The sequence below is a fragment of the Alosa sapidissima genome, chromosome 21, assembly GCF_018492685.1.
Source record: "Alosa sapidissima isolate fAloSap1 chromosome 21, fAloSap1.pri, whole genome shotgun sequence".
NCBI lineage: Eukaryota > Metazoa > Chordata > Actinopteri > Clupeiformes > Clupeidae > Alosa > Alosa sapidissima.
In genome coordinates, this window is record NC_055977.1 from 2,126,733 (window position 1) to 2,139,232 (window position 12,500).

The 12,500-nt window shown below is 44.2% G+C and overlaps 1 protein-coding gene across 1 annotated transcript in view; it reads right to left on the reverse strand.

Moving 5' to 3' along the window:
• The window catches only part of col28a1a (collagen, type XXVIII, alpha 1a), a 39,324-nt gene that overhangs the window by 19,748 nt on the left and 7,076 nt on the right, over positions 1–12,500 (reverse strand). Inside the window, exons 6-12 of the mRNA XM_042077637.1 lie at positions 12,438–12,491; positions 12,034–12,078; positions 11,577–11,603; positions 10,404–10,448; positions 9,856–9,900; positions 1,235–1,288; positions 835–903 (exon numbers count right to left, since the gene is read on the reverse strand). Coding sequence (XP_041933571.1) covers positions 835–903; positions 1,235–1,288; positions 9,856–9,900; positions 10,404–10,448; positions 11,577–11,603; positions 12,034–12,078; positions 12,438–12,491 — 339 coding nt within the window. The remainder of the gene's footprint in view (positions 1–834; positions 904–1,234; positions 1,289–9,855; positions 9,901–10,403; positions 10,449–11,576; positions 11,604–12,033; positions 12,079–12,437; positions 12,492–12,500) is intronic.

Consider the following 12,500-nt stretch of genomic DNA (forward strand, 5'->3'; position numbering starts at 1 on the left):
CCACCTCAACAAGTGGTTTGCCCCCCCCTCAGCAGCTGGCTGAGTTTGTGTAATTTCCTGAAGTGGAAAGAGATTTTGTTCAGGCCTTAATAGATATCTTTTGTTTGAAAATAAATCGTTTCTATTCTTTCCTCTTAATTCCATGTGTTGCAACTCTTACTGGTAACTTTGTTAACTTATCCAGCAAACTATTAAAAATTCACGACTGTAACAAAACACTGCAACTCTTGCTTGCCCTCGAACTAGTCCATCTTCCGGTTTCTGGTTTGTCGCGCTCGTCTGAAAAAAATGAGTGGTGCGCTACCGTGTGCTACACGGCCCAAACCCTGGCGCGCCAGAGAGATCTACGTCATTTTGACGTCACATTGTCGTGGTGCGTCAGGTATGTAGAAGCCTTGAGCAGGCTGCCTAGCCTGGGTGTTCCCATGCTGCCTTGCGCGCGATTTGATTCACGCTGCTAAGGCAGCCTGGAGACCATGGAGCAAATTTTTGCCTGAGATAGGGAACCAATCACAGAACAGGGGAGAAATCAAGACGATGATGAGCTATGCACAGACGCATTTGATAGACATCCGTGGCACCCAATAAACGGATCTGGGCATTTTTTTCAAATACGAGAAAATGAACGTTTGGTTCCCAGACCACGTCTCATTGAGAAGTGGTGGCGCTAGCCAGGCTACAGGCTGCCAGTGGCTGTCTGAGCATTTAAAAGTCTTGGGCCTTAATCTCCATACTGGCCAAAGTGCAAAGTCGTTCTATTATATGAGCAACGGTTGGCATCATGTGGCGTGAGACAGTTTTTAACTGTGTGTGTGTGTGTGTGTGTGCGGTCACCTTGGGTCCAGGGAAGCCGATGCCAGGGTCTCCTGGTGGGCCGGCCACTCCACTGGGTCCCCGCTCTCCCTGCAAGAGATGCCGTAGGGCAGGATGGTCACACACTCACAACACACACTGATATCTAAAGTTACTGTGCGATTGTACGTTCTTGATAACATCTTACCTGTGTGTGTGTGTGTGTGTGTTGTTGATAATGTTTTAACAGCATGCGTGTGTGTGTGTGTGTGTGTGTGTGTGTGTGTCTGTGTGTGTGTTGTTGATAATGTTTTAACAGCATGCGTGTGTGTGTGTGTGTGTGTCTGTGTGTGTGTGTGTGTGTGGTTGATAATGTCTTACCTGTGTGTGTGTGTGTGTGTGTGTCTGTGTGTGTGTGTGTGTGTGGTTGATAACATCTTACCTTGGCGCCAGGTGGCCCCTCTGGTCCGATGTCACCTGGCCCGCCACTGGGACCCTGAGTCAGAAACAAACACAAACAAGCAAGTGAAGCAGCAAGCTGGACCAGGACCCACTCTGATTGTGACTCTCACTGACCATTTATAGTCATCACTGTATCCCGGACGAGCCCCCATTTTGTCATGACTTGGCTCAGAAACCATAACAGAACAACAGGACGCAGTTTGTTAGAAAACAAGTAATGCTAATCCAACACCATAAAAACACAACACAAATATCTGGAGTGGAAATCGGTCTAGTCAGTGAAGTGAGGTGTGTGTGTGTGTGTGTGTGTGTGTGTTGTGTGTGCATGGAACATGTAATGGCGAAAAACAGAGTTTTCTTATCTTATTTCCATTTGTCTTTGTTTTCAACCACAGGAGAAAGCAGGTGGTGCATTGTCAGACTCACAACTCGCATCCAAGTAATCCAAGAGAGAGCTTGACTTAACTGTTGTCGATAATTTATTGTAAATAAACAAAAATACAAAATAAAAATGCAATGGTTTGCAATAAAGTCTTTGTGGTAAACGGAATAAGCAGGCAGCAATTCAGCAGGCTTGAATTTCCCCTTGAGGATCAATAAAGTATCTATCTATCTATCTATCTATCTATCAATTCAAAGTCTGCTGGACATACAAGTAAAGATAACTCCATACCTTTTGACTGCGCTTCTCCCTCGCCTCACCTCAATCGGGCCAAAGTAGTCCAATCCGACGTTGGTAAAGGGTGGGAGGCAAATCATCTTCTGCTCACCTGCTTTGCCCCTTGCACGGCGACACTTGACACATTTGGAGAGCACCTTTCTCGCTACTGTGTTGCTCTTTACGACCCAGTACCTCCTGCGGAGCTCTGCAAGCATGTGGTTTCTGCCACTGTGTCCACTGTGCTCGTGAATGTGTCTTAACAAGAGAAGTGAGACATGAGAGTCTTTGGGCAGGATACAGGGGTGTTTAGTCTCTTCAGGCATTGCCAATCTATGCAGGCGGCCACCTACTCTGAGAACGCCCCCGTCCAGTACAGGATCAAGCCTGCACAACCGGCTGTTCTTGTATACTCTAGGCGGGGTCATCTGCAAGGATGCAACTTCAGGAAAGAAAGCTTGCCTCTGAACAAAGATGACGATGGACTTTTCTGCATCCGCAAGATCCTTTGCCGTGAGGAGCTGTCCACCAAAGTGGGTTCTGAAATCTTCCAACTTAATGCTCCACCTTTGCTTAATTGAGCGGGTGCCGACAAAGCAGTCTTCAGTCTGAGGTACCAGGCTACTGCCTTTAGCAACCTGATCCAACTTGAAAAGAAAGAAATAAGCTGGTCTGTAGGCGTTTCAGTTTTCACCACTGCTGTGCATACAGTAGTGGTTTACCTGACCTCTGGATCATCCTGAAGCATGGGACCCGGTGCCTCTCCTACTGGCCAACTTTCTTCTAGATTCCACAGAAATTCAGGTGCATGGATCCATCTCCTCTGCTCCATGAATTTTCTTGCACTCGATCCTCTTGAAGAGTCGTCTGCTGGATTGTCCTTAGTGCCCACGTATCTCCACTGAGACAGTTCTGTGTTGTCCCGGATCAACGAGACCCTGTTTGCCACGTAAGTCTTAAATCTTGCTTGGTCATTCGCCATGTATTTTAGCACTGTTTGGCTGTCCGTCCAAAAGACTGAGGGCTTCAAGTCAATGTGGAACTCTCTCCTCAGCATTCTGTTCACTTGCTCAGGGATGGATTACTGAACGGGCCTACTGGGCTCAGGCCCACGGGCCCAAGGGGTCAGGGGACTGTCTACTGTATGCAAAATTGCACAATTTCAACCCATTTTTTTGCTGCTCTTATTTCTTCACTGTATGTGCCTTCTTATTTACTTTTTATATTGTTTAATTGAATGTTATGTTTTTGTCTGTGGACCTAATTGGTAAAATGTCTTGTCTCCACCGTGGGATAGTGGGAAACGTAATTTCGATCTCTTTGTATGTCTTGACATGTGAAGAAATTGACAATAAAGCAGACTTTGACTTTGAGGGGGCCCTGAAGCCCAAGCCTTTGCATTGAATCATTGCCTCAATATCAACAAATCAGGATGTAGGCTATGAATCTGACTGAATTTAGTATTGGCCATCTCCAAAATGCACCAGAATACAGGAAATCACATCAAACAAATTAAACATTTTCTGAAATTTTCACATATACGACAATACGTGGGGGGCCCTTAATACATCTGGGCCCAGGGGCCCGAAAGTTCATACATCCGCCCATGGGCATGCTGAAGCCTCTGATCATTTCCAAGCTGCTGGTCCATTCTATCCATCGCTCTGATACGGCCGGTGGCAAAGGCTCATCCCATCCAAAGCCCCTCTGGCAGAGCTCCTGTAGTAACTGCTTGACTGGAAGGATGAGAGGAGCAAGAAAGCCGAGTGGATCAAAGATCGAACTGACAACAGAAAGTATGCCTCTGCGGGTGTGTGGTTTTTGACTTAAACTGATGTTGAACTGGACTTCATCAGAATCCACACACCATTGCAGTCCCAGGGCTCTTTCAACAGGCAGACTGTCTTTGTCGAGATCTAATGACTTAATCCCCTTTGCCCGGTGTTCTTTGGGAATGGAAGCTAAAACTGCCCGGCTGTTGCTGACCCACTGAGTTAGCTGAAACCCACCTTTACTGCACAATGCAGTGAAATGCTTTACCAGCTGGATGGCGTCAGACTCCTTGGACACAGACTTTGCGCGTCGTCCACATAAAAGTTGTGTCTCAGCCACCTGATGGAACATCGATTTGATGTCAGCCATGATTCCAACTCGCTCTTTTCGAAACCTCAGGATCACTCCAACAAAGGAGTTAGTCAGATCAGGCCCCTGGAGTAATTCCGTGTTGAGGGACACACCCTGAAAAGAAGCAGCACAATCGAACACCACTCTGAGTTCTTTCTTTTTGGGGTGGTAGACCCCGTGGTGTGGCAAGTACCATACCTTTCCTGGCGGTTGTGCAAGTTCTTCCTGTGGGATCTCCTCAGCATAGTTATTCTGAAAGATGTCACTGAGGAATGCAACATACTCCTGTTTAAATTGTTCATCTTTTTTCATTTTCTTTTTTAGGCTGTGGAGGCGCTGTTCTGCCATTTGCCTATTGCTTGGCATGAGCACATAATTTCTTCTAAAGGGTAATCTTAGACTGTAATGCCCATCTTTCAGCATTGCCTCATTGGCCATCTTTAAGAACATCTTGTCCTCTATAGACATCTCAGTTTTTTCTTCTGATGCAACCTCATGAAAATCTTGATTGTACTGTGAGATCAACAGCTTTTCTAAACTCGCCACTGAAATCCTATTCACAGTCACCACCGCCAGACACACTTCTCAACGGGCCATTCACAACCCACCCCAATAGGGTTTTAACTGCATAGGGACCCCCATTTTGACTATTAATCACCTCCCATGGTTCTAGTAGGTTTGGAGCATTTGTGCCAATCAACAGCTCTACCTTGGAACTAATGGAGGGGATAGTCACCTTACTCAAGTGTGTCCAATAAGCCAGGTCATTCTGCTTGGGGATGCTGCTGGTGGTTACTGGCATCTCCTTTTGAGTAAAGGTGTCAGGGAGGGGCAAGAAAGTGTTGAAACTTCCAGACCTGATACAACATGAGTTGGAACATTCGTTTCCTGATTCATTGTGCGCAGAAGAATGTGTGTCTTTTTGCCCCTAATGTGGAGACGTGACATGAGCTCCTCAGAACAGAAGGTGGCAGAAGAACCAGGATCCAGGAGTGCATACACTTTTATGACCTGGCTGCCTTTTGCTGCCTTGACTTTGACAGGAACAATAGAGAGCACATTCTCTTGGACTCCGGCCCCTATATGACCACATGACTCAGCTGATGCGCTACCTGTAGCTGTACCTGTAGTCTTTAGGCTCAATATGGAGGGTGCTTGGATGGGCTCGTTTGCACATATTACAGGTCAGACGCCTTTTGCAATCTTTGCTGATGTGCCCTGTGGAGAGACATCCAAAGCATATGCCCTTGGTCTTTAAAAAACTGAGCTTATCTCTATGGGCCTTTTTCATAAACATCTTGCATGAGTCTAGTGTGTGCTTGGAGCTACAAAAATGACAGGAGGGTTCAGGCTTTGCGTCTTTAAGAGGAAGTGCTACACTGGTGACATAGCTACTGCCAGATGACTTAGATGTCTGTGTCTTAACTGGGGCTTTAGTCTTTCCTTTAATGGCTGTCTGATCTTGAAGATCACCAAAAAACGGGTCAGCAGCTATGCGAGCCTGCTTTTCAATAAAGGAGACAAGGTCTAAAATTCTGACCCTGCGGTCATGCTGTTCTTGCAGCTCATAAGCCTTGTTGCGCCATCTTTCTCGGAGCCTATAAGGCAGTTTTGGGACAATACTTTTCATCGTGGACAGTGTCCAACTCCTCCATGTATGATGTTTCTTCCATTGCATTGCAGCAGCTCCTGAGGAACATGGCATAATCCTGTAGAGATTTAGAATCTTCTGATTTTATTTGTGGCCAAGACAGAGCCTTCTCCAAATAAGCACAAGAAATCTTATACTCATGTCCAAAGTTTTCCTTCAATAACTGCATGGCTTTCTGATAGCCTCTATCTGGAGCCATAAATTCACAGCTCTTAACCAGTTTTTGTGCATGGCCCTTAGTATACTGAATAAGAAACTGCAGTCTGTCTCTGTCATTGTCAGTCTTACGCTCTATCATATTTTGAAAAGAGTGAATGAATGACTTGTACTCCAAGACTTGGCCATCAAAGATTGGGATACTACCTTGTAGTAAGGTGGATAAAATGTGCTGTTTCATCAGCATTCTCGTTAACTCACTTTGATTTTCCAAGACTCTGATCATATGGGTGTCATACAGAGAGCTGGGTGTGGAGGGTGTTCCAGGCTGAGGTGGAGGTACAGTAAACTGTGTGCCTCGGGCTGAGCTGGCAGCTGGAGTAGTGGCAGGGGGAATGCCAGAAGAACTGGCATAGGGCATTGTGCCAATGGCAGAGGGCATCGTGGCAGTGGCAGAGGACGTAGTGGCAGTAGGAAGACTATAGGATGAGGTGGGTTGCACCTGTGGCCAAATATCACTAGAGAGACTGGGCCTAGGATGTAAAACATGCCCACTGCGATATTTATCTGGACCAGGAAAAGGCAGGGGAAACTGAACTTGAGTGTCTGCCTTAGGTCTGACTACTGAGTCACTTTGAAGAAAAGAAAGCAGCTCATCATCCAACTGTGCAGGGTCGGGTGCTTCTGACCCTAATACAGGTGTGTGAGTTAAGACTGACTTAAATGGAACAGGAGCATACACATTCTTTTCAGCTTCTTTCAGATAATTTATTTTCGCATTAGTGGCTTCAATTTCTACACAAGGTTTCTCTTCGCTTCCTTAATAATTCCTCCTGCTCCTCAATAGCATGTTTCTCCTGCAATTTGGAGGCTTTTGTCAGTAAAGCTCGTTCGGCTTCGGCGGTAATGCGCAAAGACGTGGAACTACCGGACCTAAGCGATTGTGCGTCGAATTCAAGTTCTGCGTCTGCGTCTTCAGCAATCCGCGATAACGAAGGCTCCACTTGTGTGGCAGAAGTAGTGACATCATCTGCGTTAGGGGAAGTAGGATTTTCTACGGTTGAAATCCATCTTGTTATGTTCGAAATAAAAGCAGCTACTTGCGAATGTCATCGTCTTCATTAAGTGTCTTTTCATCAAGCTTTTCAACCTATGATGCAACTGTTCAAACTCTTCAAGAAATCCATTAAACTTGAGCATGTTTTCTTTGACTTCCTCAATAAACTCCTTACCAGTAATTCAATTCTTCAGTATTTTCATTCTCTGTGTTAAATGAGACATTTTCCCTGATCTTGCTGCGCGCAAACGCACTACTTCAGTCATATCTTGAACTTCAGTTGACGTTACTTCAGACCCGGCAGAATCGGCCATTCTTTCCAAAAAATAAACTTCCAAAAATCACACAAACTATGTATTCCTTGACTTAATTCATCAGTACTCAAAAAGTTCAAAAGCAGTTCATATTTTCTTTTCAAAAATCAAACTCTCGCTCATTCCAAGTAGGCCGCGGTTTCACCGCTTCATTTGTTTGGCCGGGCCGCAATTATTTCAGAAAAATAAAAATTGCGGTTATCCTTCGCAAAAGTTATTAGTCCAACTTGCTTCTACATACTTAAAACATCATTTTCCAACGAAAAAATCTTCAATATTATAGCATTTGGATGCACATACCTCCAACGAAATGTTTCTTTCTTCAGCTTTCCACGCGTTAGGCCGACATTTCCTATTGTCTCCGTTGCGCGTAATTCCACAAGTTTTCTTCAAAAAGAATCCACAGCAAGTCATTGACGTATTGTAGTGGCGAAAAACAGAGTTTTCTTATATTATCTTATTTCCATTTGTCTTTGTTTTCAACCACAGGAGAAAGTAGGTGGTGCATTGTCAGACTCACAACTCACATCCAAGTAATCCAAGAGAGAGCTTGACTTAACTGTTGTCGATAATTTATTGTAAATAAACAAAAATACAAAATAAAAATGCAATGGTTTGCAATAAAGTCTTTGTGGTAAACGGAATAAGCAGGCAGCAATTCAAAGGCCTAGACGCCAAACACAGGCCGAGTTTGCAGCAGCGTTCCACCAGCCGAGCCGAGGTCAGTGACCGTATGCGCTGGCCAGCCTTCTCCTCGTCATGCGCTACCAGCGTCAATTTATTGGGTAGCACCATCACCACCTGTAGAGGGTGCAGTCTCACAAACCCAGAAAAACGGAAAAAGTATAAATAATTATAAGATATAAAAAACATAAATGCGGCTCCTACAGAACAGGAAGCTGCGCGGAAGAGAAAAGAGGCGGATTTTTGAAGACATGGAAACACCCAGGTGCTGTGGCCACACCCACTGCAACAAAGAACACACACACACACACACACACACAAACGGAAGCAGGCCAGGCCAATAGGCCGTCACAACGAGAAATGGTTCTCCATGGATTAGTCCTGGTCAGCGAATAACGGTCAATAATAAAATAAAAACAAACCTGAGTGCTGCAGGACTCAGATCATCACATCATCGTGTGACAGAGGACGCAGGTGACCCAGGTCTGGCACAGTGCTGAAGCTCAGTCTCTTAAAGCCAGGTTTTATTTGACCTCACGGTTGACCTCGTGTTCATAGTGTTGTCCCTCATGAGAACAGCAGGATATGCCAGGAACAGACACACGCACACACACACAACCTGCTACTGCTGCACACACACACACACACACACACACACACACACACACACAGGAACAGACTGGTTGTTTTGGAAGGTACCTTTCAAACTGTCCGAGCCAGAGGCTGTTATTCCTGCAACGATCTGTGTGTGTGTCGAGCCCCAGTGTGTTTTCATTGGATAGTAGAAGTAGGGATAATAGAATGACACTGGCCTGCCAGAGAGAAACACACACACACAAACACCGGGCCAGCGATACAGGACACACACACACCCCACCGAGTTCCACACACACCCCACAACAGAGAGCTTGGGCTCTGCTGCGGTCATGCCAGCGCTGTGGTGAAGGAGGGTTGGGCGATCCGGTCCGCCCAAGTTCGTGCCGCCGGTGGGTTAATCCCGTGGGTGTGTGTGTGTGTGTGTGTGTGTGTGTGTGTGTGTGTGTGTGCCGCCGGTGGGTTAATCCCGTGGGTGTGTGTGTGTGTGTGTGTGTGTGTGTGTGTGTGTGCCGCCAGTGGGTTAATCCCGTTGGACCCAGAGAGGAACAAAGGCCCCTGGGGGAGGATTGAGCGCCACCGCTTCCACACACCGGCACAGGGATTACGGAGATTACGGAGAATCCCACTATCACATTCCATCGACGCACAGCCTCAGAGAGAGCTTCCGACTGAGAGAGAGAGAGTGTGTGTGTGTGTGTGTGTGTGTGTGTGTGTCCACGTGTGACTGCTCATCGCTTCCACATGGATGTGGGTGGTGGTTTCACTCGCATTCTGACAGGTTGTTACAAAACATTATTGAGGTGTGTGTGTGTGTGTGTGTGTGTGTGTGTGTGTGTGTGGGTGTGTGTGTGTGATGACAAGTTCCTATCTTGAAAAATATTTTAAAAATCATTTGTCATCTTGAAAAATCATCAAAAAAACTTGTTTCATGTCCATCGTGCAAATGACGGTGCTGAGCTATTTCTGTATCAGAGTGTTATCATCTGTCAACTCCATCAAAATTAACATCATCTATTAGTTAAGGAACGTTTATTGCAACTGCAATATTCTAGCATATACTACCATATCCATGCAATATACTATCATTACAAACCGGGGACTCTCAATCCCATATTTATATACTGTACATAGAACTTTCTTTTCTGAGATCTCTGTGAAAGCTGAACCTTGGATCCTAGATCTTAGAACCTTGGAGTCTAGATCTTAGAACATTGTCTGCTTCTACCCCATCCTCCTTGTGTGCCGTACTGTACGTTCTTCTAGAGAGAAGTCACAGTTTATATCAACATGATGAACGTTTTAAAAAACAGAGTCCCACACAGGTACACACACACAGACATTGATGAACGTCTGCTCCCACCTGGTCTCCCTTAGGTCCTCTTGGCCCTGGAGGTCCATCAGCTCCCTATTGGGAAGTAAACGAAACATAGTGAATAAATGAAACACACACACACACACACACACACACACACACACTGTATACACACACAGATGTACACACAAACACACATACACACACACACACACGTACATACACACACACACACACACACATACTGTATACACACACAGATGTACACACACACACACATACACACACACACACGTACATACACACACACACACACATACTGTATACACACACAGATGTACACACACACACATACACACACACACACACGTACATACACACACACACACACACACACATACACACACAGATGTACACACACACACACACACACACACACACACACACACACACACACACAAACACACACACACACCACAGGGTGAGGTGGGGGGGGGGGGGGGCGGGTCATACACACAAATTATTTGTCTCACATACACAGGTACACACACACAACCACACACACACACACACACACACACACACACACAACCTACTTGATCTCCCTTCACCCCAGGGGCGCCACACTCTCCTCTTTCTCCCTGAAAAGAAAAAGAGACTCAGAGAGAGATAGAGCTTCACACAACACAAGAACAGGAAGGAGCAGCTACTGACAACCAGTAGGAATCACAGACTAACAGCCACTGACAACCAGTAAGGCTAACTGACTAACAGTCACTGACAACCAGTAAGGCTAACTGACTAACAGTCACTGACAACCATAGTAAAGGTAACTGACAAATAGTCACTGATTAGTAAGGTTCACTAACTATCAGTCACTGACAACCAGTAAAGGCGCACTAGCTGTCAGCCACTGACAACCAGTAAGGTAACTGACAGCCACTTGACAACTAGTACGTAACTACTGATGCCTACATTACATCCATGCAGTAACATACATTGCGTCAGCCCTAGACATCTGTTCGACTGCAGTTCTTAATTGTTTCTGATTACTTATAAAATAAACATATTTTGTTAACCATACCACGGTTATCCATGTCCCTCTTTATGTTGTGATTCTGTTGATGCAGATACTTTAGTGATGTATAGTATGGTACTGTACAGACAAATGCATCTGCTTAATACCATTAACATAAACATAAACACCTCACCTTCTCTCCTCATAAACATAAACATAAACACCTCTCCTTCTCTCCTCATAAACATAAACACCTCACCTTCTCATAAATATAAACAAAAACATAAACATATCCACCTCACCTTCTCATAAACATTAACATAAACATAAACATAAACATATCCACCTCACCTTCTCATAAACATAAACATAAACTTAAACATATCCACCTCACCTTCTCATAAACATAAACATATCCACCTCACCTTCTCATAAACATAAACACCTCACCTTCTCATAAACATAACATAAACATAAACACCTCACCTTCTCATAAACATAAACATATCCACCTCACCTTCTCATAAACATAAACACCTCACCTTCTCATAAACATAACATAAACATATCCACCTCACCTTCTCATAAACATAAACATAAACACCTCACCTTCTCATAAACATAAACATAAACACCTCACCTTTTCATAAACATAAACATAAACATAAACATATCCACCTCACCTTCTCATAAACATAAACATAAACACCTCACCTTCTCAAAAACATAAACATAAATATATCCTCCTCACCTTCTCTCCTCTTGAGCCAGACCTCCCCTGTAACAGTGAACAAAAACTGCTGTTACAGAAATTCAATCTGGTTTGTACATTTAATCATTCAAGGTATAACACAAATATTAGCATTCTACTGAAACTGCTGAATTCCTTTGCATTATGTGGTGTAGTACCACTACATGAAGAGTTTGGTTTCAGAACGCTATAAAGTTGAATTAAAAAATCATGCTATTTAATTGTGTATTTCAGGTAATATCAATCAAAATGCCATTGTCTTGTTTTGATTAAGTGGTGATAATTTATATAACAATACTCAATTACAGCTCTACTGTATTTAAAAACAAAATGTAATAAATTATTTGTGAAAATTCATTAAAATGGTGGATATAGCATTTTAGATCCAAACTTTTCATATATATATATATATATATATATATATATATATATATATAGCATGCTGGAGCAGTAGTACCTCGAGGCCATCCATGCCTGGACGACCGTTGATTCCTGCTTCCCCCTGGAGGTGTAGATGAGATGGAAGAACATATCACATACCACAGGCTATGTAGGCTAAAGAGTCATATCGTGGGGAGTTTATTGTTTCATTTTGGCAAGTAGCCGTGTAATAAGTGGGATAATGTATAGAACGCCGGTCATTATGGGGAAATAGGTCCCTTCAGGGCGGGCGTAAAGACTTGTAGACTGTAATGTAATGAACAGTATAACGTGGGTAAAGACTTGTAGACTGTAATGTAATGAACAGTATAACGTGGGTAAAGACTTGTAGACTGTAATGTAATGAACAGTATAACGTGGGTAATGACTTGTAGACTGTAATGTAATGAACAGTATAAGATGGGTAATGACTTCACTCACTCTGGATCCTTTAGGCCCTGGAGCTCCATCAAAGCCTGGGTCACCTGGCTTACCCTGTGGATG